Here is a 27,870-nt window from a genome sequence, read left to right as displayed (position 1 = left end):
ACAGTAGCTCAGATGGTCCACTGGAACCTGTGTCACAACTACCATCTACCTGTAGCAAAGAACTGGTAGGATCATAAGCCTGAAAAAGTGGTCAAAAATGAGCATGCAAAACTACTGTGGGACTTCCGAATACAGACTGATAAAGTTTTGGAACACAACACCCCAGATATCACAATTGTGGAGAAGAGAAAAGTGTGGATCGTCGACATTGCCATACCTGGTGACAGCAGAATCGACGAGAAACAACTTGAAAAAAATCACCAGATATCAGGACTTGAGAATTGATCTGCAGAGACTCTGGCATAAACCCGTACAGGTGGTTCCATTGGTACTCGGCACACTGGGTGCTGTGCCTAAAGACCTAGGCAAGCACTTGAAAACAATTGGTGCTGACAAAATCACCCTTGGTCAGCTGCAGAAGGCCACCGCCGATACATCACACAGTTTTAAATGCTTGGGAAGTGTTCGACTAGTGATTTGTGATATGAAACCCAGCATAGTTATCTCGTTTGCTGTGTACACTGTTGTTTTTTGTGTATAATAATAATAGAAAGAACAATAACAACAACAAGATGGTGGCCTTGGTTTGATTGGTTGACTCCAGGAAGCCATAGGTTTATATCAGGGTATTAATAAATTGACAGTTTGATTTTCAGTCCCTTCCTAATTATTCCTATCATAGAATTGACTTGTTTTACAAAATTAACACACACTGGTGTTTAGAAAACTGAGAGTGTGCTGACAAGGAGGGAAAGTTAAATATATAGCAATTGTTGAAGTTCAGCCATGTGCTAACCATTAATAATAACAATCCTAATAAATAATCACCTAATAAAACTGATGTTCTATCATTCTGACATAGAACTCACTACCCCCATATTCATTTATATTAAAGCCAGTCAAATCTTTGGCAGAAAGGTTTTTTTTTTAGAATAATCTGCTACCAAAAATGAAACATCTGTTCTTTATTATCTCTCACTTGTCCTCTTTACAAAGTAATATTTCTCCACAGTGCACATTATCAGCATTTCTTGAGCCAGTCATGTTTTCGATAAGTGACATCTTTACAATAATTGCAATAATGGTTCCCTAATTAATTCACCCTGCCAGACTGATGCATGACAGAAGAACAATAGGGAGTACTTGTGTGTGAAATTTCACACAAATTTGGAAGCAGCAAGCTGACAAAATCATTAAGGCCCCTGGGCTGGCTGGACCTGAGACAACACACAACCAATGTTTGTGTTGGCTGCTGGAGTTCCATGCCAAGGGTGTTTTGTTGGTCCTGTTATTTAGGAACGGTCTTATTCTTATGCTAAAGCAAACAAGCAATGATTGTGATATTTGCATTGGAGAAGTTACATTAACCATATTTTATATGCCACTGACTGATCCAAGCAACTGTTATATTGCCTAAATTAGTCCTGTAGCTAGTCAAATGGGTTTACTTGCCTACTAGCTGGTCACATTTGATGATTACATTTCAAAACACACACCTATGCTTACATGTAAGAACACTGTACAAAAGGCTGCTGTTGTTGGGCACTAAATATATTCATTTAACAGACTAACAGAATAACAGAGTTGGAAGGGACCTTTGAGGTCTTCTAGTCCAATCCCCTGCTCAGGCAGAAAACCCTATACCATACCAGACAAATGGTTGTCCAATCTCATCTTAAAAACAATCATTGTTGGAGCACCCACAAAGTCATTCGACTGATAGTTCTAACTGTCAGAAAATTTCTCCTTTGTTCCAGGTTGCTTCTCTCCTTGATTTAGTTTGCATCCATTGCTTCTTGTCTTGCCTTCAGGTACTTTGGAGAATAGCCTGACTCTCTCTTCTTTGTGACAGCCCTCCAAATACTGGAACACTGCTCTCATGTCTCCCCTAGTCCTTCTTTCCACTAGACAAGACATACTCAATTCCTGCAACCATTTTTCATATGTTTCAGCCTCCAGCCCCCTAATCATCTTTGTTGGTCTTCTTTGCACTCTTTCTAGAGTTTCAGCATATATTTTTCTGTTGTGGCAACCAAATCTGGATGTAATATTTCTGTATTAACACTTCACATGATCTGGATTCTATCCCTCTGTTAATGCAGCCTATGATTGTGTTGGCTTTTTTGGCTGCTGCAGCACACTGCTGGCTCATATTTAAGTGCCAGCAGTGTACTGCAACTGCCAATTTCATCAATGTAGCAATTGATGAGTTGCTTTACACAACCATCTCTCTTTCTCTCTGTGTCTCTTTTCCCACATGTAAGTGCAAGCACACAAACTGACATATTTTTTTGCATTTCTTGATTTCTTTGTCGGTGGTTAACCGCTTCTTTTTGCTTGCTTTATTGGCACCTGAGGTGTCTGCAAAAGAAGTTAAAGTGGCCCCCGGACCCTTAGAATTGAAACCTAGGGCTCTTTTTAACTGCGTTTGGAGGGCTTCAATCACTATATGTGAGTTCCATTTTGATGTTTATTAACACCCCAAGCAGATGCCCTGGTTCTACTCACACAGATGCCTGGTACAAAACCGAAACAGAGAAACCAGACTGATTCATCATCTCATCTCTTGGTAAAAAAAGAATATCTCTTTAAATAGCCCTTGAATAAGAAGAGAAAGTTGGTGGCATCCTCAGCACAGGATCCTGCTGTTCCAGCCCTTGGAAGGGATGCCACGGTCAAGGCAGAGTGGAAGTGACTGACTTCAATCTCACTGCACAATCCTCTCACCAGCACTCTGAAGCCCTCACAGCTCCTGGTGCTTCCATGAAAACATAAGGAAAGCCTCAGGCGGGAACTCATAAAGCATAGACTCATGGGGCTGGAAAGAACCTCCGAGAGCTTCTAGTCCAGCCCCCTGCTCAAAGCAGAAGACCTTATACCATCTCGGTCAATGGTTGTCCAGTCTATTTTTGAAATTTTCCAGCGATGGAGCACTCACAACTCCAGGAGGCAAGCTATTCCATTGATTAATTGTTTTCACTATCAGAAAATTTCTCCTTACTTCTAGGTTGGATCTCTCTTTAATGATCTTCCACCCATTACATCTTCTCCTGCCCTTTAGTTCTTTGGAGAGTAAGTCCCTTTTCTCTGTAATACCCCTTCCAGTATTGGAAGACAGTTATCACGTTCCCCCTTAATCCTTTCTAAGATCTTTCCAGAAGTGGTTCTACTGTCTCTACTGAAAGGAATTCTGCCTTTGAGGAGTAGTTGGAGATTTCCTTTTGCAGAAACCGTCCATACAATCTGTCTATATGCACATTTGGTGGAAAATTCTGAAAGGTCCAGAATGGACTTGCTGATGTGAGGAACTTTCTGCTTCCAACTCACACTATTTCTGCTATTCCCATCACAGATGGTCCTTCAAATGCCCCTTTTTCCTGTGATAGCATCATAGGCTATCAACAGGATGCTATTTTTGCAGTGATCTGACAGTTCTCAATTTTGTTGATGATCCAGCCTGGCGCTAGAATAGTAATGGTAGGAGTGGCAATTGTGGTAGAAACAGTGATAGAAGTTATGTTCTTATAGTACCAACCATAAGAGCATCAACCTTGAATATTAGTTCTCAGTCCATAGGCCAACTCAATATGCGGCCCTTCTGCTTCACACTTTGTCTGTCCTTGCACCCAAGAAGAAATGGAAGAAGCTAGAGACTTACCGAGGACAACAAATTGGATGGTGAGATTTTTATAGAGGCCATGCTTCGGGCTCCTCAAATGCAGTGTAAAGTTCCCAGCATGCTTCGGTCTCACATCCCTGATGATTATCCTGTACCTCTCCGAATCTAAGTCATAGCAGTCATTGCCTTTGATCAGTTGGCCATCTTTGTACCTTTTGGTCCAGAAAAAATGGGAATGAAAAACAGCTGAGACAAAGGGATAGAGGGCATCACATTTCAGAGCAAATTTAATTTTTAAATTTTAATTTAGAGTTAGATATTCTGGATGTTCAGGCCAGTTCAGGCCTCTCTGCCCAAGTGGAATGTTCCCCACTCATCCATCAATTGGATTGGCTCCACAGTATAATTTTCAGTACAGGTAGTCCTTGACGTACAATGATTTGTTTAGTGACGGTACAAAGTTACAACAGCATTGAAAAAGTGACTTATGACCATTTTTCACATTTATGACCTTTGCCACTTCCTCGTGGTCACATGATCAAAATTTGGATGCTTGGCAACTGATTCACATTTATGACAGTTGCAATGAATTAAGAGTTAAACTACCGTGTTATTTGCAATGCAGGGATGGATAGGGAAGAGAAACCGATCAACGTTACAGCTTAAGCCATTTTTCTTTCTGCTCCTGTTGGCAGGGATTGAAAACTGTGCTGGCCATTTAGGGGAAAGGAGGTTTTTAAAAGCTGCTTTTCCATCCTTGGAGTTAGAGAGTTGGAGAGGGGAGGCAATGATTAGTGTCAGTTGCAGGATTTGGAAGACATTCCCATTTTGTGGGTCTGACGCAGGCATGGGAGAGCCACGGAATGTCTTCCTGAAAATCCTACGCCTGGTTCCTCGGTCACTTTCTCTGTTGGTTCTATCAAATTCAGAACTCTGTTCTTAGGGAGATAAGGCCTGGAGTTTGGATATAGAAAAGCAGAGTTGGAAGGGACCTTGGAGGTCTTCTAGTCCAATCCCCTGCTCAAGTAGGAAACCCTATACCATTTTAGACAAGTGGCTATCCAGTCTTTTCTTAAGAGCCTCCAGTGATGGAGGCACCCATGATTTTTGGAGACAAGCTGTTCCACTGGTTAATTGTTCTCACTGTCAAAAATTCCTCCTTAGTTCTAGGTGGCTTCTCTCCTTGATTAGTTTATTTTCATTATTTCTTGTCTTGCCTTCTGGTACGTTGGAAGAAAACCCTCTTCTTTGTGGCAGCGATGGTATCATGTCTCCCCTTTCCACTAGACTAGACATACCCAATTCCTGCAATCATTCTTCATATGTTTTAGCCTCCAGTCCCCTAATCATCTTTGTTGCTCTTCTCTGCACTCTTTCTAGAGTCTCTACGTTTTTCTTATAATATGGTGGCTGAAACTGGATGCAATATTCCAAGTGTGAAGGCATTGCAAATGGTGTCTTTGCAGTCTATGCTTATCACCACAATTGGAAACAGGATTTTCTTTGTTAAGCAAGGCGGTTTTTAAGAGACTCACGCGGTCATTAAGCAAATCTGGCTTCCCCCAATGACTTTCCTTGACTTTGCTGGAGGTCGACAAATGACCCTGGATTGCTGCAAACATTGTAAACACATGCCAGTTGACAAAAGCCAACATTTTGATCACATGACTGTGGGGATGCTGTGATGGTCATAAGTGTGAGAATTCGCCATAAGCCAATTTCTTCACTACCATTGTAACTTTGAACCATCATTATTGAACAATTGTAAGTTGAGGACAACCTATACATAAAATGGCTAACAGATTGAATGAAAAGCTACAGTTGTAAAAAGTGACTATAGAAGATGAGTTCCTGGAAACTGTTTTCTAAGTAGCGAAGAGTTCGCGCAGAAATAGCTCAGTCTGCCAAACCGATTTCTTCCAGGCTGTGGCCCTGCACATTTCATGTGATGGAAAAGAAACTGCTTTTAAAATGTTTTGCAAAGGAGAAGAACATTTTGTGAAATGGCTGAGATGAGTCATTGGCTACTTGCGCTGAACATAGTGCTAAGCGATCTAAGACAAAAGAGGTTGCATGCATATCCTGTCTTGTACTGATTTATAACCTGCAGGTTTATTGATTTATTTGTATCCCACCTTTCCCTGTTCCATTCCAAGGAAAATCCTCCAGAAGAACCATCTTAAGTCAGGAAGCAAATACAGCCAGAGAGAAAGGACTGTAAAAGAATAGCACGGAAACAGAAGGAAAGCAACAAATAACCTCATGAACTTGATCCTCATGAAACAACAAAGTAAACTCAAGAACAAACAAATCCTCTGGCATCCCAAATGAGTTAAGAGAAAGAAAAGCTTGTCTTGTCTTGGCAAATAGATAGATTTCGATATGAAGATACACAAGGAGAGGCCTTATTGAATGCCATGGGTTATTGTTAAGTGTTGGGCTTGGACCAAGAAAATCCAGATTGAAACCTTTATTCAATTATTAGCCCTCCCAGGGCAACTCTCCTCATAGATCAAATTATTTATTTATTTTATTTTAATTTATTTATTTTGTCAAGTGATTATAAGACAACAGGTATATGTATAAACATAGTTATGAATACATGAAATAGATACATATAAGAAAAATAAAAGAAACAATAGGACAGGGACGGTAGGCACGTTGGTGCGCTTATGCACGCCCCCTACAGACCTCTTAGGAAAGGGGTGAGGTCAATAGTAGACAGTCTAAGGTTAAAGTTTTTGGGGTTTGGGGAAGAAACCACAGAGTCAGGTAGAATATTCCAGACATTGACCACTCTGCTGCTGAAGTTGTATTTCCTGCAATCAAGTTTGGTGTGGTTAACCTTGAGTTTGTATCTATTGTTTGCTCTTGTATTGTTATGATCGAAGCTGAAGTATTCATTTGCAGGTAGGACATTGCAATGTATGATTTTATATACTATACTTAGATCGGACTGAAGGCGGCGTAGTTCTTGGTTTTCTAGGTCTAGAATTTCAAGTCTGGTGGCATAAGGTATTCTGCAATGAGTAGAGGAGTGGAGAACTCTTCTTGTGAAATATTTCTGGACTTTCTCAGCTGTGTTAATATCAGATACGTAATACGGGTTCCAGACTGATGAGCTGTATTCAAGTATTGGTCTAGCAAATGTTTTGTATGCTCTAGTTAGTAGTGTGATATTACCAGAGAAAAAGCTACATAGGATTAGGTTAACATCTCTTAATGCTTTTTTGGCTATGTAGTTACAATAGGCTCTAGCACTAATTAGAGGAAATTATGTACAAATGATGAAAAAAGAAAGAAAGAAGGAAATAAAGAAAGAAAGGAAGGAAGGAAGGAAGGAAGGAAGAGAGAGAAGGAAAAGGAGAAGAAGAAGAGGAGGAGGAGGAGGAGGGAAAGGGAAAGAAGGAGGAGGAGGAGAAGAGGAGGAGAAGAAGAAGAGGAAGGAGGAGGGGGAGGGGAAGGAAGAAGAGGAGGTGAAGAAGAAGAAGAAGAAGAAGAAGAAGAAGAAGAAGAAGAAGAAGAAGAAGAAGAAGAAGAAGAAGAAGAAGAAGAAGAACAACAACAACAACAACAACAACAACAACAACAACAACAATAAAACAAGGAGGAGGAGGAGGAGGAGGAGGAGGAGGAGGAGGAGGAGGAGGAGGAGGAGTCCTTACCAAGCCACATCTGGAGGAGGGAAAGCATCAACCTTCCAAGCCAGCTTCTGTACTTTTTGTCCTGCATGGGCCTCATAATACAGTTGTTGCCTCTTTTTGACAAAATTAATGAAAGCTTGTTCTTCAATAAATGAGAAAAAGAATAGAGTTAATTCCTTTTCAAAACCATCAGATTTTTTTTTTTTTTTGCTGGACATCAAAATAACACATGTAAAAGAACAAATCAGAAAAGAAGACAACCAGGCAGATGTGAAATGGGAAAAACAAGAAACTGACTGGCCATGGTTACAGATTTAAAGCATGTGGTATTTATTTTGCATATGTGCAGTGAAATTTTATTAATTTGAGTCTGAGGTATGGTTTGATCTGAAGACAATTGTGAAGAAGATCCAATGTATGAAAGCAACAGGGACATTTTGGAAACATCCATTCTAAAGTGAAGGCAATAATAATATACAGGCACTATCTTTTCTGGACAGTATTTCTTTTAACCCTTGAATTAATGGGTTTTTTCATAGCACACAATCCATTTTTTCCTGACCCACAATTGGGTAATTATTAAAATATATCAGCAACACACAGCAGCAGATGGTCCATGACCAGGAAGTGTGATTTCTGTTTGACTTCAGCTGTGAACATGATATTTTTCAAAATGACAAGACATTATGAAACATTTCTGGAATTTCTTGAAGATATTACAAGAATGAAAAGGTCTATCATTCCTTGGGTGATCTGGTACTCGTAGTCCTCAACTTACGACAGTTCATTTGGAGACTGTTCAAAGTTACAACAGCCCTGAAAAAAGGGACTAATGATCATTGTTCATATTTATGACCGCTGCAGCAATGCCATGGTCATGAGATCAAAATTCAGACCCTTGGCCACTGATTCATATTAACAACCATGTTGCTAACTTAACAACTGCAATGCTTCATTTAACAACTGTAGTAAGAAAGGTCATAAAAGGAGGCAAAACTCACTTAACAAATGTCTCAATTAGCAACAGAAATTTTGTACTCAATTGCGGTCGTAAGTCAAGGACCACCTGTACTTTCAAGTCATACATAGGTGTAACTTTGGAATATTGTGTGATATTTTCCCTGGATGGACCCCCTGACTAGATTAGGGTCTAAAACTGACGATACCATGATGAATGGCGACGCTAAACCACAGAGAAAGTGATATAAGCCAGAGTTTCTCCACCTTGGTAACTTTAAGGTGTATGGACTTCAACTCCCAGAATTCCCCAGGCAGCTCTGTTGGTTGAGGAATTCTGGGAGTTGCAGTCCATACACCTTAAAGTTGCCCAGGTTGAGAAACACTTATATCAGCAATTAAGAAGTTGATGGAACAGAGGACACCACTTATTTTTATCCATCAACGTTGACAATATTTGTTAAAAAATAATAATAAACACCTCTCAACATCAAGCAAACAACTTCAGGGTAAGTTAACTGAGTTGAGGAAGTTGGAAATGCTGAATCTGCTGCCTCTGGTGAAGAATGAGTATTTTAAGTCATCACTGAGTTGAAAGGATTGGGAAGGGAGCTATGTTGGTTTTGCCAGGGTCTTATCAGCAAGGAAGGGTCTCCTAAAACAGTGGTACCAGCAGCCTATCAATATACCAGCTTGCAGAAAAATGGCATGTTCTGACTGCATCTCTTTTGACATCTTGGTTTTCCCATTTTTGTGGTCATTCTTACTGAATATTGTGACCGTAGTATTGACTTCTATGCCTCCTTTGCCCATATTGAACACTTTGCAGATGTAATGCCCTTTGTCTTCCATTGTGACATTCGTGATAGTCACATTGCTAGAGCTTTCATAGAAATCCTGGTCAAACGTCTTTCCTGTCCTTAGTTCCTAGAAAAGAACAAGAGAGAGGCATAGAAAAATGTCCACCAAACTCAGTTTAAAAGGATCTCAAAAACAAAGCTATAAAGGGGAGTATCATGGTATCTTTTGCTACATGTGTGCATGGTAGGATTGATGGGAGTAGACTTCAAGAGCTGCGGTGGTGTAGTGGTTATATTGCAGTATTGAAGACTAACTGTGCCCACTGCCAGCAGTTCGATCCTGACCAGCTCAAGGTTAACTCAGCCTTCCATCCTTCTGAGGTTAGTAAAATGAAGACCTAGTTTGCTGAAGGCAATGCTGACTCTGTAAACAGTAATGAAGCGGTATATAAGTGCTAGTGCTAGTGCTAGCTAAGAGTTTTAGAAAGTGACTAGGGATTTCCTTCTTTCTGTTTTAAGGTTTAAAAGACTGTACTGTACCACCAGGTATTTCAAGGAGTAATTTCCTTGTCTGGTTTCAAAAAGAGATCCAATCCTTTAAAGTGTTTTTCTATCTTTTAAACATATTTATGTAGGGGTTATTAATCATTCTTTCCATGCTTATTTATATGGACCCAAGAATTTTCAATAGACCTGCCCTGATGTTGAAGTAGTCCTCAACTTACAACAGTTCATTTAGTGACCATTTGAAGTTATAATGAAGTTACAATGGCACTGAAAAAAGTGACATGATCGTTTTTCACAATGGTTATTTTTGACCATTGCAGCATCCCCATGGCCACGTGATCAAAATTCAGAAAACTTGGCAATTGGTTCATATTTATGATGGTTGCATCTCCTGGGGTCATGTGATCACCTTTTGCAACCTTCTTACAATAAAACTCAATGAAGAAGCTGGATTCACTTAACAACTGTGTTGCTAACTTAATAACTGCAGTGATTCACTTAACAACTCTGGCAAGGGTGGTCATAAACCCTTGGACAACAAAGGGGTAAAACTCACTTCAAAAATGTCACAAATCTGGTGCTCAGTCGTGCTCATAATTCAAGGGCTACCTATAGTGAAAGCCCCTTGGTCAACAAAGGACAGTTGAATAGTTATTTAAGAAAGCTAACCAACGTTCAGCAGATTCATTTTGGGAGAACCAAGGAAACAGATCTTCAGAAAAGAGAAAACACACTTGGAGCAGGCCAAGGTCTTCCGTCAACTAAGAGACTCACCCTGTCTCCTGGAAATTTCCAGTGAAATTGTAACCGTCCATTCCAGTACATCTGCCCTTTACATTCCAAACGAAGGGTTTCTCCAACCAAGAGTTTTTGGGGAGTTGCTTTCAGAACCACGTTCCAAATCCGCATCTCTAAAAGAAATAAGAAAGTCAGTGATCAAGCATCTCCTCCAGCAACATCGAGTATCACATACAGAATCAACATATTTGATGGCCCTTCAGTCGTATCTTTTAATGGAGAGCATCTAACTTTGAGGAGTGTTTATGGAGGCAAACGCATTTGATTTCCATAACTGGAATCAGGCTTAGTGCAGAATATATAGATAGTCCTCGACTTACAACAGTTTGTTTAGTGATCATTTGAAGTTACAATGGCATTGAAGTGACTTATGACCATTTTTCATACTTATAACCATTGCAGCCTCCCCATGGTCAGGTGATTTACATTCAGATGCTTGACAACTGTTTCATATTTATGACAGTTGCAATGCCCTGGGGTCCCTTTTGTGACTTTTTAACAAGCAAACTCAATGGGGGTGGGGGTTGGGTGGGATTCACTTAATAAATGCGACAAGGAAAAAAATGGGGGCAAAACTCGCTTAATAAATGTCTTACCTAGCACCATCAATTTTGGGCTCAATTGTGGTCATAAGTCGAGGACTACTGGTAGTCCAGCTATGGGAAATTATGTCCAAAGAGGACATTTTCAGCACCTGGAGCAAAACCAGTCATCCACTCACCCACTTTTGAAGTCAAGTAACTTGTCTCATATTGGGCCTCGTTGACTGTAGCAACACATTTGATCACTCTATTAAAGAACTCAGTGCAGGGTGAAGTGATTGTGAATCCTTTCTTTGGGTCCCATTCCTTCCTCTCATAGGTGAGAGGATAGGGAGATTGATGCTAAAGAAGAAAAAGCAAATATAAAGATAGTACTTTTTGTCTGAGATAAAACTACTGTCAAGACTTTCACCTACATTCAGCTTTGCTCACAATTTGACAAAGAATAGGCATATGGTGGTTGGAATGCAAGGGTGATGGGAATGGCATCCAAGCATCCTCGGTTCCCATGAGACATTGCTCTCCCCTCAAGGATACCCCGAGCAGATATCCCAGTGTGACCATCTGGTTCCCATAACAAAATGAACAGAAAGAACAGAACAGAACAGAACAGAATAGAATAGAATAGAATTCTTTATTGGTCAAGTGTGATTGGACCCACAAGGAATTTGTCTTGGTGCAAATGCTCCCAGTGTACATAAAAGAAAAGAGACATTTGTCAAGAGTCAAGAATCATCAGGTACAACACTTAATAATAATAGTCATAGGGTACAATAAGCAATCAAATCGATTTGGTGGATGTAATGGACTTTGGGTGGTCTGTGGGGAAAGGAGGAATGAATTATGCATGCTTTTCTGCGGGTAGCTCCAAGTAAGTGCTAACTCATGAATGAAGGCAAATATATGTCTCCCTATTGTCTACTATTGACCTCACCCCTTTCCTAAGAGGTCTGTAGGGGGCGTGCATAAGCGCACCAACGTGCCTACTGTCCCTGTCCTATTGTTTCTTTTATTTTTCTGATATGTATCCACGTATTCATAACTATGTTTATACTTATACCTATTATCTTGTAAGCAATTGACAAATCAAATCAAATAAATAAAATAAAATATGTGTCCCAGGATAATGTTTCAGGATCCAATTTGGCTCGGTCACCAGGACCAGAGGTTTATTCTTCCAAGCTTTTGGACTCATGATGGAGCCCATCCTCATGGAACTTCTCTTTACCAGAATGTCTTCATGAGCTCCAGCATGAATCCAAAAGTTTGGAAGAGTAAACCTCTAGTCCTAATGACCAACCCAGATTGGATCCTACAAGGGTTAGCCATTAGTTGAGAATATTCCTGTACATAGGCATGAGTAGCAATAAATGAGTTTAACTCGACCTTCACATGTGGACCTGGTCCTTTGTGCTTGATACGAGTTCAGTTCTGTTCAGACCCATCTCTTGTCTCTATTTCTTCACTTAAGGAGCAATGAATCACTCATTGTAATTCTCCAATTCAATCACTGTCATCTTCAAATACAACCTCAGAGATTCTGCCTGAGATTCTGGATTAACTCTAGATTGCTGCCAATCAAGTCAAGAACACTGAATTATACTGATTAATGGATCGTATCAGTGGTGGGATTCATTTTTTTGGGTGTGGCTTGGTGGGTGTGGCAGAGGAAGGATACTGAAAAATCTCCAGTCAGAGGTGGCATTTGCCAGTTTTATTTTATTTTATTTATTTATTTTTATTTGTCAATTGCTTACAAAATAATAGGTACAAGTAAAAACATAGTTATGAATACATGGATACATATAAGAAAAATTTAAAAAAATATAAAAGAACTATTCAAAATTTCCGCTACCAGTTCTCCAGAACTGGTCAGAACCTGCTGAATGCCACCTCTGGATCGAATCAGTTGCTCTGTCCAATACACCATAACCATAAACTAACCCAGTGCTTCTCAGCCTTGGCCAGTTTAAGATGGGTGGACTTCAACTGCTAGAATTCCCCAGCCCTACATGTTGCACAAAGCCAACCACATGGCTAGTTTCTGGATCAATATACCCTAACACCTAGAAATTGGGAAGTTAAGTGAGTCATAATTTTCTTAACATGGTTAAGTGCAGTGTTCAGTTATACAGTTATCATAAGCTAGCTTTCTATGATCTGAATTTATATTACTTTATTTTGGGCATCATGTGTTATTTCAAGAGAGAGTTTTAAAGGTATATGTAGTGTAGCTAAGTAAAAAAATAAATTTAAGCAGCCAAGCAATAGTATGATAGTTTTTTTAACAGCAAAAAAGGACAAGAGAAAGAACTTCTGGGTGGGACCTGCATGCTAGATGTCTGAACTATCTTCATCATCCTTATTGATTCTGGTTGGTGGTATGATGAACAGACATTAGTCAGTCTTCAAGTTAATCATGAGAACCTAGCCCCTCTGGTTTGTAAACCATGATTTTTACCTTAGTGCAGGATTCTCCAAACTTCGCAATTTAAGACTTGTAGAGTTCAGCTCCCAGAATTCTGGAAGTTGAAGTCCACAAGTCTTAAAGTTGCCACGTTTGGAAGGCTCTGGCTTTGTGTAACAACTGTTATTTCCTTTTCCAGGATGACCATCTGCCATGAACTACAGCTTGCATGTGTATCTGGACCTTGTACAAGCTTCCCAAGTGCATCTTGCAAAATCTTGCCTACTGTAGAGCGACAAGCATTCTATGTTCCTGGAACAAAAAGCCGAGGTCCTCCTCAACTGTAAGGGCTATCATCGGTCAGTTTCCTGTCCCAGCTGATTTGGGCTGGAACAACAAGGATATCTGGAATCCTGCTATGTCCCTCTGTAGTTTGGTGTGCTTCACTTTCTCACTTCCAGGGTCTTCCTCCATCCTGACTTATCCTTCATGCCCTATTATGAACTTTGTCTCGCGTACCTACAAGGTCCAATCACTGCTACCCCAAAACTATGGATGTCATCATCACTGGCCACTGAGACCTGTTCTTCCAACTTGTGTCCTTATAATCCCCTGGAAAAGATGACATGGGACAGCGCTTCATGTTAAGCCAAGCTATTCATTCTTCTATGTTGGCTGCAGCTTGAAGAGGACTTTGGATTAAAAGTCGGGGCCTTGAAGCTGCAGAAGAACAACTGAGCAAGCAGTGTAGTCACAAAAGTTTAATTTTTAGTCTTACAAATCTTTTCTCTTCTGGACCATACAATAGTACTATATTTCAAGGGAATAAGGGCGGAACTCCTATTTCTTTCTCTTGTAGGGGGTGGGGATAAGGTGGTGGTCTCTTGCCTTTTATGCAAGTTGACATAGAAACCCATTTGTCTTCTGGGTATTTCTATCTATAGGTGAGGAAAGGAAACTGTTTAGAAGCAACAGTGTGTCTTTCTTGGTTATTGGAGCTCGACTCTTCTCTCTCTCTCTCTCTCTCTCTCTCTCTCTCTCTCCCTTGCTCCCTCCCTCTCTCTCCCTCCCTCCTCTATTTCTCGTCTGTCTCTTTCTCTCTCACCAGCCAGCTATCTAGTTATGTAGTATTTATTTCTCTATCACTAATATTTGTCTGTCTTTCTCTCTGTCTCTCTCCCCTTCATATTTTTCTTTTGCTATAAAAATATTTTTCCTGCTTTTAGATGGTAATTTCATTGTAAAATGCAAAGAAGAGAAAATTTAATTGGCCTCATCTTCATTTTAGGATGAAGGTTATTCCTAGTTTGCAGTCAAAATGAAGATTTAGTGGATCATGCTAAAAATGATTAGTTAAGGTATCCCAAAGTGGCTGGAGTTGGCAGCATTAAACCGGAACACATTTTTGAAAAGGAAAAAAATCCTATAATCTCATGACTGAAGGAGCCCTTTCTATATGCAACCCATGTAGAAATTGGGGAAGGGCTTTGATATTGTGAGCCTCCTTGATTTTTTTGACTCTCTCCCCATGGATGACCCTGCTCCAATAGATCCCTTCCCTATATTAATAGCATTTTTGGCAAAGTGTCATGGCAGTTTAGGGCAAACTTGAGTGATTCCGAGCAGTCTTAATTTCCTTTCTGAGGTTTTCTCAGCCCCCCTGGGGAGGAGGAACAGCCTACATGGTTTTGTTCTACATTAATTTTAGATACATATTATGTATGTATTGTGTGTCTATTCAAAAGCCTGAATTTCAAGCCCAGCTCTAGCATTAATCAGAATCAGCTGACATAAAGAATGAGCTGCTTTCTAGCATTACCAACCCATCCAATTTCCCATAAATATCTAAGGAGGATAGAGTGCAGTCATTTTAAAGTATAATGGAAACATCAGAATTGTAATTTACAAGGGGCAAACTATGTTGTTTCAGAAATTGTGAAACTGAATGGTGCTGAATATTAAAACTCTGCATTTGAGGATCTCCTGATGATCAGATTTAAAATATATATGTACAGAAATATTGCATATATATATATATGGATAGACATACACCCCCATATTTCACATATTAAATGAAATTGCTTGTGCAATATTCAAAAGTTGTTATGAAAGGAGAAAAGGAGCCGCAGCTGATTTTACCCCAACCTTCAAAAGACCCTGGTGCTATTTTTCCTCCTTCTCTTTCCTGCCGTTTTATCTGTGAGTAGTTATTAAATTTGGAGGAGGATGTTCTAAATTTGTCAAACCGTCAGGCTCCTTCCTTCCCTACCCCCACTTCAGTTTCCTGTGAGTAAAGGAAGCCGCCAACCCGGCTCCACACGTAGTATTTCCAGACAAGGCCAAAATAACAAGCCAGCTTTCCTTAAATGGGAACAGAAAGATGGGCGCCCAAGGTAAACACACCTCTACCGAAAGCCTTATCCGCTTTTCTGGAGATGTCTCTCAAGCCAGCAGAAGAGACCCCTTCCTTTTGGCATCTGAATGTCAGCCCCCACCCCACCCCTTCTGTCTCTTTCAAAGGAGGAAGAACAGTCTTTGGCCCAGACGTCCCAGCAGCCTAAAATGGAAATATCTACCCATCCTTCTGAAGGTCTAGGACAAGGTCCCAGTTCAAGACTGAGCAACAAATGAAAAAGGTTTGACTCGGTTCCAAAGATGGGGAAGATCAGAAACCAGGCTTCTGAACTCCTTGCCCTTTCCTCAAGGAGATGTTATCTTCAGGTTTCAGAGTGGCTGCTAAGCTGGTATTAATTCTCCATTTATTTTGACAAAAGTCAATAGAGATGTTAAGCCAACACTTTCAGGAAGCCAAAGCTCTTGCTACACCAGCCAAGAAGGGGAGAGAAGAAAAAAGTCAAGAATGGGTTTAATTTCAAGATTATGAAAATGTGTGTACTTCTGTGTGTGTGTGTGTTTTGAACTGAGTACTTTGTGAAGGAAAATTGCTCTCTTTGTAAGAAAGTACTGTTTCATTAAAATTAAAGAAGTTTCTCATTCTTGCCAATTTTTATTACTTTGGTAGCTACCAAATATTATGAGTAAAATGCCGCTACTGTTAACCATCAAAGATTACCAGCTCCCATTGCCTGTTTAGTTATACAGAGCATCAAACACCACCCCACAACAACTCTAAAACCCATGGTAAATACCAACAATCAAACACAGATGAAATGGCCATTATTAGTCTGTATTCAAGACTTTGAGATTGGCTGAAGATCATTCTATATAAAAAACAGTTTTTAAGAAGCAAGGGGTGACTTCTGGAAAAAAATTGCCTCATAAGAAGAGTATGAAGCAACTTAATACACATAATTATACTCTTTGAAGTACAGTGGTATTCTGCTTATTTGTCAGCTTCTTTACTCCACAGAAAGAGTGACTGTGAGTTAAATCTACATGATAGCAAACTCAGCTATGGTAGGACAAATTTTATGGTGGTCTTCCTAAAGCTGTTTCATAGCTGGAGGCAGAGAAAGTGCTAGTGCTGTACAGCAGTATTTTTTGGTATGTATATCTGCTTCACTTTAAAACTTCCAAGGCTGCCCATGTATCTAATCTGAGAAAGCCTCATGAGGGCTTCTCTTGAGGTTGGAGGAAAGTGGGGGAAACCAGGGAGGCTGTAGGCCACTGAGAGGACAATAGTACAACAAAAGGCACAACACACACACAATCCTTAGAATCGTAGGGCTGGAAGGAACCTTAGAGGTCTTCTAGTCCAACTCCCTGCCCAAGGCAGGAGTCCTATCCCAGAAAAATGGTTGTCCAATCTTTTCTTAAAAACCTCCAGTGATGGAGTCCACAAGGAGGCAAGCTTCTTGGACTTCCAGTTGTTCTTCTGTCATGGTCGAAGCAGAATCTGTGATCGTGCATGGTTTCACTTCAAGCTCTCTTGTTGGAGAGTTGAGGAGATAACAAAACCACCCTGGAGGGGTGGTGAAGAAAGGGGGAATCAGTTGGAGAGTTGAGGGGATCTCCCCTCCCTGACAAGAAAACCCCCCTCCAAAGACAAGTTGCAGAGGTGGTCAGAAATGAAAACAGGAAGCAGTCCAGGAAATAAGACTGTGCTGGAGAGGTGAAGTTGTGAGTGGAGTGTGAACCAGGCTAAACATTTGGATATTAAGGTATCCCAGAATTAAGAAATAAAGGAACTTTTTGGATCAAAGTGTGTAGAAGCGGCGACCAGAGAGAGAAAGAAGGAAATTGGAACTCATAAAACTGGCTTTGAATGTTGAAAAGAATTAATTTGGAAGTGAAAATTTAGAGGAAAATATTTGATCACAAAAGGCTTGGAAATTAAATTGGATAATTATTGGATTTTTGGCACTAAATAGGCATAAGTAAATGCTGGAATTGAATGTCAGGAAAAGATATAATAGCTAATAACTGGAATAGTGAAATTAATAAAAGTTTTATTTAAAAAAAGAAGGAAGAAGTGAAAGAAAAGGTGAAATGTGGAAATAGAATTAAGAGCACCAACTAATGGCACAGGAAAAATTTCAGTGACTTTTAAAAGTGTTTAGTTTTTTTGAAATTGACTTGGAACTTAAAAGAAAATAAGAGGAACTTCATTATAATAAAATTAAAACCCTGAAAAGTGGAACAATGGAATACTACAAAGGGTAAGACTTTTGAAGAAATTGCTTTGGAACTACTTGGTGACATTGGAAAAAAGCTGGGAAAGAAACCAATCAAACACTCATGGACATTGATTGTTGAAATTAAATATAAAAAATGCTGGTTGAAATAATTTACTGGACATTTGGACTGGATATAATTATTAAGGAATGGGAAAAAGGAGCATCCTAAAAAATGGAAGAATTATTCGTGGAAATGAGACTGGATTTACAAGATATGAAAGAAATGATGAAAGCAAATCTGGAAAAGTGCAGTGATATATTACAAAAATTAGAAATGGCGATTCAGATGGAAGAAGAACAAAGAGAACCAGAGTGGGAGAAATAAAGAGGAAACCAGCTTTGAAGATCAAATGGAACAATGAGCATTCAAACGGGGGAAAATTAAAATTAAAAATTTGTGGTTAGAAAGGGGGATTGTGGGACGAAAGGGGGATTGGTTCAGAAATCTAAACAAAGGAAAGGGAAAAAGCAGAAGAGGGAATTACAGAAAAAATATCGAGAGAGGGAGGGGGATAAAATAGATGATTGCAATAAGAAATGGAGGGAAATAATAATGGGGGAAAGGGGAATTAAGACAAAGGACCAGAAAATAAAGAGAAACAGGAAGCAAACAAGAATGAAAAGAAATTACATTGTTAGGAAGATGAGAGACAATGGGTAAAAGAATAATAGGGAAGGAGATTCTGCAAGGTAATGTCTTGTGATATATAAGAATAAGGATTTAAAAATGGATAAGATTGGAACTGATTTTTTTCTTTTTTCTTTTCTTTAAGGATTATTGTAATACCAGATATAAATTTTATTGAAATAGACATTTGATAATCAGCAATGTACAAAATTAAAATAAAATAGTATGATGCAATATTCCAAAGTGTGGCCTCACTGGTGCGGTATTAAGCAGTGCTATTACTTCCCATGATCTTGATGCTATTTCTCTGTTAATACAGTCTTGAACCACATTGACTTTTTTGGCAGCTGCAGCACACTGCTGGCTCATACTTAAGCAGTGTTCCATCTAGATCCATTTCACAGGCATTACTTAGTTGCTTTATAAAGAAGAACTGAAACAATATTATTCTCCACTCTCAAGAATGTCATCCAAATTCTATTCTTTTCCAAAGAAAATTGGAAAGCAGGTTCTATTAAGTGAGAACCAATAGGAAAAAAGGGAGAGAGAAAAATTCCACATGGCATAAAATTAAAGCACCCTCTTCTTAGGGCTAGTGCCCTGTATTACCTTGCCATAAAACAGTTCTGCTTCTCCTTCTGTCTTTCAGCAAGTGCAACTCAGGGAACAAGAATCATATTCTACCTCCTTCTTTTCAAGAGTACCCAGAAAATTTTCAAGAGCACCCAAAGCCATCTTGAAATCCTAATTTGGAGAAATTTTGGATTTCGCTTCAACCAAAATCGTGGTTGAAGACCAGGATTCTGGTTGAGAATAATGGATCATTTCTGAGGTGGATCCTTCCTGGAATAGATTCCAGCAAATGTTCTTCCAGGGTAAAAAAAAGAGCCCAGAATAAAACACAAATAGAAATTGCACTTACCTAAGAAACTCTTCAAGATATGCCCAAAATACATAATTTATTTATTTATTTTTTTATTTTTTTTTTTTTTTTTTTTTTTTAAAAAAATAAAAATTTAGTTAAAAAAAAATTTAATAATAATAAAAAAAAAAATTTAAAAAGAAAAAAAAAAAAATAATCTTCCTTTTGCTATCATGCTTAAAATGTTTGAAAATCAACAGCTAAAAGGTGCCCATTACTGAGTAAATTAATCCCCATTTGTCCATTTATCAATAGTTACCCTTGAAAGATAACCTATTTGATGAAGGTTGTGAGAAGATTCGGAAATAAACTAAGACAATGTAATGCTTACCAGCAGCAGCTCCGGTTTGATCTCTGGGGAAGTGACACGACATGGCACATTGATAGCTTCTGTATTGTTGTGCACATTGATGAGGACTGGAATTTTTGTGTGGGGTTGCACAAAAGGCTGTGACTGATCTGCAGGGACACAAAAATGGAACATCACAAGTGTGCAGAGAAGCAAGCCTGTTGGGTTGCTTGAAAGAAATTACCTGCTATTCATCCTTAATTTTTACACCCAAAGTAGAATAGATTATGAGATTGTGATTCTGACCGAGATCAGCTGTTGAGGCTTAGTTAATCATTTTGGGGAGAAAACATTGGCAAAGCCAGATTCACTCTTTCTCAACTCAAATATGACACTATATTCTAACATTTACCAGCTGAAAATAGCATCTGAAACCGTGGAAATATCTTATGCTAGGAAATTGATAAATGCAACCAGCTTACAACTTAGGTCTTCAAGGAATGTTACTTTCCTTGCTTATTTCAATTCAATTGTTTATTATAATCATACATAGAAACCATAACAAATAAAAACACTCAGTAAATATACAATTAAAAATTCTAGTATAAAATAATAACAACTAAAATCTATGATAAAATCCAGTCTGTCAATTATACATGGTCTAACTATACTAAAATAACAATCCGTAAAATGTGTGGCCTGTTGTCAGTTTAATACTAAAAGGGAAAGGAATAAGCAGTGCAAAGGATTTGCCACATTTGTTGTATAACGTAACTATAGTGGATTAGACACGTGTTTCCGATGAATCCCCAGGGCTGCTCACAGAATCTGGCCACCTGTGCTGTAGTTATGGACTATTCATCCTTAAGCAGCCACTGGAGATACCTAGCAATTATTGGCAGAATATGTTTTTTTCCAAATCTCTCAGGTCTTCAAGGAATGTTACTTTCTTTGCTTATTTCCAATTTTTCTTGGAGAAGAGAAGGACACAATGACCCTTTCTTTGCAGGCACCTGGAACTTTTTCTCAATGTTAAAGAAAAAAAAGCAGTGATGGAACCAGTAGATCAGCACAATAAGACTTGTTTTTCCACATAGGTGTTATTGCAAAGACACAATCATGTTTTCAGCATCTACATTGCTGGACAGTTCCCTGATGCAACTCTACAGACAGCTTTGTCTGTTAGGGCGGAAACTACATTGAGGGGTCCTTGGTGTTCTCTGAGCTTTGATTGTTTTCTTTTTTATTTATTTATTTATCTTGATTTGTCAATTGCTTACAAGATAATAGGTATAAGTATATACATAGTTATGAATACATGAAATGGGTACTTATAAGAAAAATAAAAGAAACAATAGGACAGGGACGGTAGGCACGTTGGTGTGGTTATGCACGCCCCCTGCAGACCTCTTAGGAAAGAGGTGAGGTCAATAGTAGACAGTCTAAGGTTAAAGTTTTTGGGGTTTGGGGAAGAAACCACAGAGTCAGGTAGAGTATTCCAGACATTGACCACTCTGTTGCTGAAGTCGTATTTCCTGCAATCAAGTTTGGTGCGGTTAACCTTGAGTTTGTATCTATTGTGTGCTCTTGTGTTGTTATAGTTGAAGTTGAAGTATTAATTGACAGGTAAGTCATTGCAATGTATGATTTTGTATACCATACTTAGATCAGACCGAAGACGGCATAATTCAAGGTTTTCTAGGTCTAGAGTTTCAAGTCTGGTGGCATAAGGTATTCTACAATGAGTAGAGGAGTGGAGAACTCTTCTTGTGAAATATTTCTGGACTTTCTCAACTGTGCTAATATCAGGTACGTAATGTGGGTTCCAGACTGATGAGCTGTATTCTAGTATTGGTCTAGCAAATGTTTTGTATGCTCTAGTTAGTAGTGTGATATTACCAGAGAAAAAGCTATGTAGGATTAGGTTAACAACTCTTAATGCCTTTTTGGCTATGTAGTTACAGTGGGCTCTAGCACTTAGATCATTAGAGATGAGTACTCCAAGGTCCTTTACAGAGCTTGGGTCATCAACAAGGTCTTGACTATTCAGCTTGTATTTTATTTTCTGGTTTGTTTGTTTTTTGCCAATATGTAAGACAGAGCATTTATCTGTTGAGATTTGAAGTTGCCATTTGATTGACCATTCTGATACATAGTCAAGATCTTTTTGAAGGGTAGCCGTATTGTTTGTGGTGTTGAATAGCTTTACATCATCAGCGAAGAGAACGCAGTTGCTCTTAATGTGATCACAGAGGTCTTTTATGTAGTGTATGAAGAGAGTTGGTCCTAGAAGACTGCCTTGGGGGACACCCAGTTATGCAGTTGTCCAGAGATTCTTGCAGATGTTTCATTACCCAAACTAGGTAACATCACCAGATGATATTCCCTAGTGGTAATGAAATGTCTGCAAGGAAACAACCAAGCTCAGAGAGCACCAAGGACCCCTCATTTCCACCCTGAGTTACAAATGGAACACTTTATTTAGCCAAATGTGATTAGACACACAAGGAATTTGTCTCCAATGCAGAAGCTCTCAATGTACATGCAAAGCAAGAGAGTATAATAATCATAATAATGATACTAATAAGAGGGGGTAGTAGAAAAGATGAGAAGGATAATGGTAATACAGTCCTACTACATGGGTAAATATCCTTAGGCATAAGAAAGTTATGTGGGAATTAGGTATTCAGCAGACTGATGGCCCAGGGAAAAAATACTGTCCCTTATTCAGCTATTTTGGCATGCAACGCCCTATAGCAATGCCTCAAGGGGAGGAATTGTGAAGGTTCTGTAGATATTTTCTCAGCCCTCTTTCTGACCCTTGCAGTATACAGGTCCTCAATGGAAGACAGGCTGGTTGCAATTGTTTTTTCTGCAGTCCTAACTATCCATTGAAGTTTGTACCTGCCCTGTTGGGTTGCTGCATCAAACTAGACAGTTATAGAGATACAAAAAACAAACTCAATAATTTCTTTGTAGAACTGTATCAGCAGCTCCTTGGACAATCTGAGCTTTATGAGTTGATGCAGGAAGAACATTTTTGTTGTGCCTTTTAATGATGGTTCTAATGTTAAGCACTCATTTCAGCTCCTGGGAGATTATAGAACCAGAAACCTGAAGGATTCTATTGCTGATACTGTGCTATATATAGTGTAATACAGTAAGAGGTGGTAGGACAGGAGGGATCTTTCTAAATATTCTTCTTAATTAAAAAAAAAGTACATTCCATCCCAGCTTCTCTCAACTTGTGCCTTCCGGATATGTAGACATCAACTCTCATCAGCCATAGCCAATGCAGCCAAGCTGAGAAATACATGTTGTTGTTATTGTTTTGGTCACAAGGTATTGCATTTCTCATGGGTGAGGATTGAGAATTACAGTGGGTGGACTGACAAGGACACCCCATTATTGCAACCCCTTCGTTTTTAAAACTGGATTAGCTGACTTAATGGCTTACACAATATCTTACTGTCTCCCTCCTTAAAATGGAGCAATTTTTGGCAATTTCACTAATGAAATTCATTTTTGGAGTCAAAAGAGTTTGCAGAGCTAAAAAAAAAAAAAAGGCAGTCTGTGCTTGGATTGTACTATTCTTCAGTTTGGCTTTCTGCCTAGCAAGATAATCCATTATTATGGGTTGGTAAAGATAGAAACATTTTTGATGGATGTCAATTATTCTAGGCCAGTGTTTCTCAATCTTAGCCATTTTAAGATGAGTGGACTTCAGCTCCCAAAAACCCCCAGCCAGCTATGCTGGGAGTTGACGTCCACCCCATACTGGATGGGGGGTTCTTTAAGATTCCACGCATCTTAAAATGCCTAAGCCCTAAGACGTTTGATTTGGCATTCCCATATGAGACTCCTTATAATTAGCACACAGTGACAATGGTTTTGCTATAGTTTGTACTTTTAAAATTAGTACTTGATGATGGAAGACAGATATCAAACAAACTGGGGAAATCATTGAGGCTGATCAGCATCACAAAAATTATCCTTCTCACCACTTGAGGGTGCAGTTAAGGTGACTTTACAACATTCAAGTATTGTACTTCTCTTGCTAATGGAACTCTACAAATGGTCTGTTCACTTTTACATCCAGGTTAGGGGAAATGGGGTGGGAGAAGACAAAACAGGAGGTCAAAAAGAGGGGGTGTGCCTTCACCTTTATTGTTACTGAAAAAAAGGTGAAGCCATCCCCTCCCCTCTCCTTTTCATTTAATTCATGGGTGCATATCCTACCACTGTATATAATGAGCAAGAAAGGGGAAAAGGGAAAGGAAAAAAGAAAGGGGAAAGGGGGAAAGGGAAAGGAAAAAGGAAAGGAAAGAAAGTGATGTAGGAAGAGGAGGAGAAACACTATGGAGATCTGCATGAAAGAAAGCCGAATTTTGAAAGTTGAATAAACAATGCAGTTTTCACAATTGCCTTCCTTCCTGATGTTGTGGTGCATGTGAAATAATTTGCTTTGTAGGCACTCTGGAGATTGTTCAGAGAAATAAGGTTTAATATTGTTTTTGTGCCCTCAACCTTTAGAGACATTAACAGGAAGGGGTCCACATTGTTGCAAGGCTGAAGGCCCAGGCTGATTTTTACAGATGTAGCCAGTTCTTTAAATTAACTAAGTCTTAAGTCATTGTTTTTAGCTGGAGGTAGAACAGGGCAGGATATCTGAATGGAAGAAGGAGGAGAGATAAGGAGAGGCAGCTTAATGGTTTCCTGACATTTTTAGCTCAAAATTACCCTCTTGGTGCTGATTTCTCACAGCAACGGGAGAGGGGTGATGAATGGCCAAGGTTTATCAGGACACCACATAAACCAAAGCATAGAAAAGCAAATAATCTGGTTTATTGTCTTCCTTCAGAATAAGTCTCTCATACTCTTTTTTTTCCTATGGGAAGTTTATCGACTCCTTCATGGAATTCACATAATGAGTCACAAAACTGAAATCTTAGTCTAGAAACAAAATCTCTTGCTTCTGGATCTAGAATTGGCTTTAGTTAGTTACTCAAACTGCTGAACTGCAATCTTTCGAAAAGATTATGATGGATCCCAAACAGAAAACAGAATAAGAGATTTGGAAAAGACCTTGGAGGTCTTCTAGTCCAACCCCTTATTCAAGCAGGAGTCCCTAGACCATTCCAGATGGCTGTCCAGTCTCTTCTTAAAAACCTCCAGTGTTGGAGCACCCGCAACTTCTGGAGGCAACTTCTGTTTGATTGATCAGGAAACTTCTCCTTAAGTTGGATCACTCCTTGATTAGTTTCCATCTATTATTTCTTCTCTTGTATTCATTATTTCTTTTGGAAAATATGCTAATGCCTTCTTCTTTATGGCAGCCCCTCAAATATTGGAACAATGCTATCATGTCCCCAGCCCTTCTTTTCACTAGACTAGACATACCCAATTTCTGCAACTGTTCTTTATATTTTTTTTATCCTTCAGCCCCCAATCATCTCTGTCAGTTTTCTCTGCACTCCTTCCAAAGTCTTAATATCTTTTTTATATTGTGGCGACCAAAACTGGATGCAGTATTCCAGGTGTGGTCTTACTTAGGCATTATAAGCAGTAGTATCACTTCTCGTGATATTGATTCCATCCCTCTGTTTATGCAGCCAAGGAATGTTTTGGCTTTTTTTGGCAGCTGCAGCACACTCCTGGCCCTTTTTAAGTATGAGTATAAACAATTTCTAACCTTCTAGCTCAGTGGTCCCCAAACTTGGTAACTTTAAGACTTGTGGACTTCAACTCCCAGAAAGCTATGCTAGCTGGAGAATTCTGGGAGTTGAAGTCCACAAGTCTTAAAGTTACCAAGTTTGGAGAGCTCTGTTCTAGCTCTTTCTTTTTGATACACTACTTTAAAAATGCTCTTGAAGATCATGTTAGCTATTTTCTGTCCCCCACTAGCAAGTCATGTTAGCCATGCTTGTGATTGGTCACATAATACAAACCACCAAGAAGTCCCAAGCCAACTGCATTTGGACTGCAAAACTCCAGATGATGGCAGCTAGATGGCGTCCAACCAAGTTTCCAGTATCTCCTTACTGCCATTGTGGTTTTTGTAATAGCTGTTGCTTTGGAACTATTATAGCCTATATAATTATAATTATAGCAATTAGGCTCTGCCACCTTGGCAAAAGTCTGGAACCAAATAATGTTTTTGGGAAATCTCAGCGGGGCCCACTTCAGATTCAGTGTGATACAACAACTCATGCCACTCCCATTAGGTAAAATGGTGGCATGCAGTAGCGATGGCATAGAATAGAACAGAATTCTTTTTATTGGCCAAGTGTGATTGTACACACAAGGAATTTGACTTTGGTGCTCTTTGTATACATAAAAGAAAAGATACATTTGTCGAGATTAAAGAATCATCAGGTACAACACTTAATAATAGTCATTGGGTACAATAGTCCAGGCACCGTGGCCCTTTCACCATAGGCGTGATCCCCACCTCTTACGCCCAACCCCACCAGGCGCCCGGACCATTGCGGGCCCTGAGGGCCCGGACCCAACACAAGCACTTTTTATCAAATCAGACCAGGAAACAGCGTCCAGGCACTTGTTCCGTGGCACTGCTGACCATTGGGGCCCCTCATTAGGGGATGTGTGCAATGTCAAGATTCATATACAAAAGGGGTGGAGTTTGCCTCATGAGATCTTGATGCTTGTCACGTTATTGGCCTCCTCTGTTCCCCAACTCCCCTCTCTTGTCTCTGACAAGTTTAATTTAAGGTGTCATGCAGGGGGATCTGCAGGGAATGGGCAAAAAGTCCAGACATCCTGTACATAAAACAGGCAGAGATTCAACCCTACCATTGTGGCCACCCTCTTCTCTTAGAATAATAGGGCTGGAAGGGACCAGAGTTTTTCTAGTCCAATCCCTTGACCAAGGCAGGACACATTACACTATCTTGGTATATCTTCTTTAACCATACTCTGTGCCAGGGATAGCTCCTCTTTACTTGCGGACTTCTACTCTCAGAATTCCTGAGCTAGCCATGCTCAGGAATTCTAGGAGTTGAAGTCCGTAGGTCATAAAGGGTCCATAGCTGCCCACCCCTGCTTTTTGGACACCCCATATAACACCCAAATGCATCCTAAGGAATGGAAAATGCAATAAAGCTTGTGGCAGAAGCAAATGGAGAAAAACAAAATCTTCTTCTGGTCTATTTTATTTGCCCTGAAGCTGGAGAAGAAGTAACTTAAGTGTTTCACAATCTTTGATGAGTCATAAGTACTATTGTCCAGCTGCCACCTTGCATCGAAGCAGAAGGCCAGGCTGATTCATGCTCACTTCCTACCCATTACCTTGTGATTCATTGACCCATTTGCTTCTGTCTCTTTCCTCTGAAGGAACCACTGGAGCTCCTTCCTGCAGGAGTCCCTTTCCTGGGACGCCTTTCAAAATTTCCCACCTGAGATGAAATGGCAACTCGAGGAGTATAACCGACGAATGAAATTTAGGGGGCCTACAGAAATAAAGGAAAGGATACCAACATCCTGCTTTGTGTGTCATTGAATCATGAAACTCAGTTAGTGTGTCATGCTTAACTATCATTTATGGATCAAGCCACAAGGGATGGGCTGCAAATTGAGCCAAAGAATCAAGTTGATATGCTAGGATGGACAGAGGGCGAGGATGAGGAGGGTGATTTGGATTTCCTAAGGCTGTCCAGCTCCCCTAAGACTCCCAGCAGCTTATAATATGTGCAAAAACACAACTCAAAACCACAGAACAGCCTGGAGTAAAACAGCTCTCCCCAATATGTAAGAAAGATTTGTGTGATCTGCTCAGCAACAACCAAATAAATCCCATTGTGGTTTAATGGGGTGCACACATCAAGCCTATGTAGCGTATGTAGATCCCAGTAGTAAGCTTCATTAGTTCATCTTTCCATGAAGTTTGAAATTTCTCCATGTCACCACATTATAAAAGAGATGTTGAGACTCAAGAAAGAGTGCAGAGAACAGCAACTAGGATAATTAAGGAACTGGAGGCTAAAACATATAAAGAACGGTTGCTGGAATTGGATATGTCTAGTTTAATAAAAAGGACTAACATTCTTCTTGACATGATAGCATCTTTGAATATTTGAGGGGCTGCCACAAAGAAGAGGGAG

The 27,870-nt window shown here is 39.6% G+C and overlaps 1 protein-coding gene across 4 annotated transcripts in view; it reads right to left on the bottom strand.

Moving 5' to 3' along the window:
* Positions 1-27,870, bottom strand: part of LOC113419295 (vascular endothelial growth factor receptor kdr-like) — a 188,611-nt gene that overhangs the window by 93,435 nt on the left and 67,306 nt on the right. For all 4 annotated transcript variants that reach the window (XM_087971965.1, XM_087971967.1, XM_087971964.1 and 1 more), the window contains exons 4-9: positions 19,793-19,920; positions 11,047-11,209; positions 10,302-10,438; positions 8,988-9,147; positions 7,285-7,405; positions 3,659-3,831 (exon numbers count right to left, since the gene is read on the bottom strand). In XM_087971965.1, coding sequence (XP_087828091.1) covers positions 3,659-3,831; positions 7,285-7,405; positions 8,988-9,147; positions 10,302-10,438; positions 11,047-11,209; positions 19,793-19,920 — 882 coding nt within the window. The remainder of the gene's footprint in view (positions 1-3,658; positions 3,832-7,284; positions 7,406-8,987; positions 9,148-10,301; positions 10,439-11,046; positions 11,210-19,792; positions 19,921-27,870) is intronic.

Source organism: Notechis scutatus, chromosome 10 (genome assembly GCF_049901735.1).
Source record: "Notechis scutatus isolate UNSWTSFEM ecotype Mainland chromosome 10, rNotScu1.2, whole genome shotgun sequence".
NCBI lineage: Eukaryota > Metazoa > Chordata > Lepidosauria > Squamata > Elapidae > Notechis > Notechis scutatus.
Note: the sequence above shows the minus strand (reverse complement) of the source record. Positions and strands in the feature narration are given on the sequence as shown.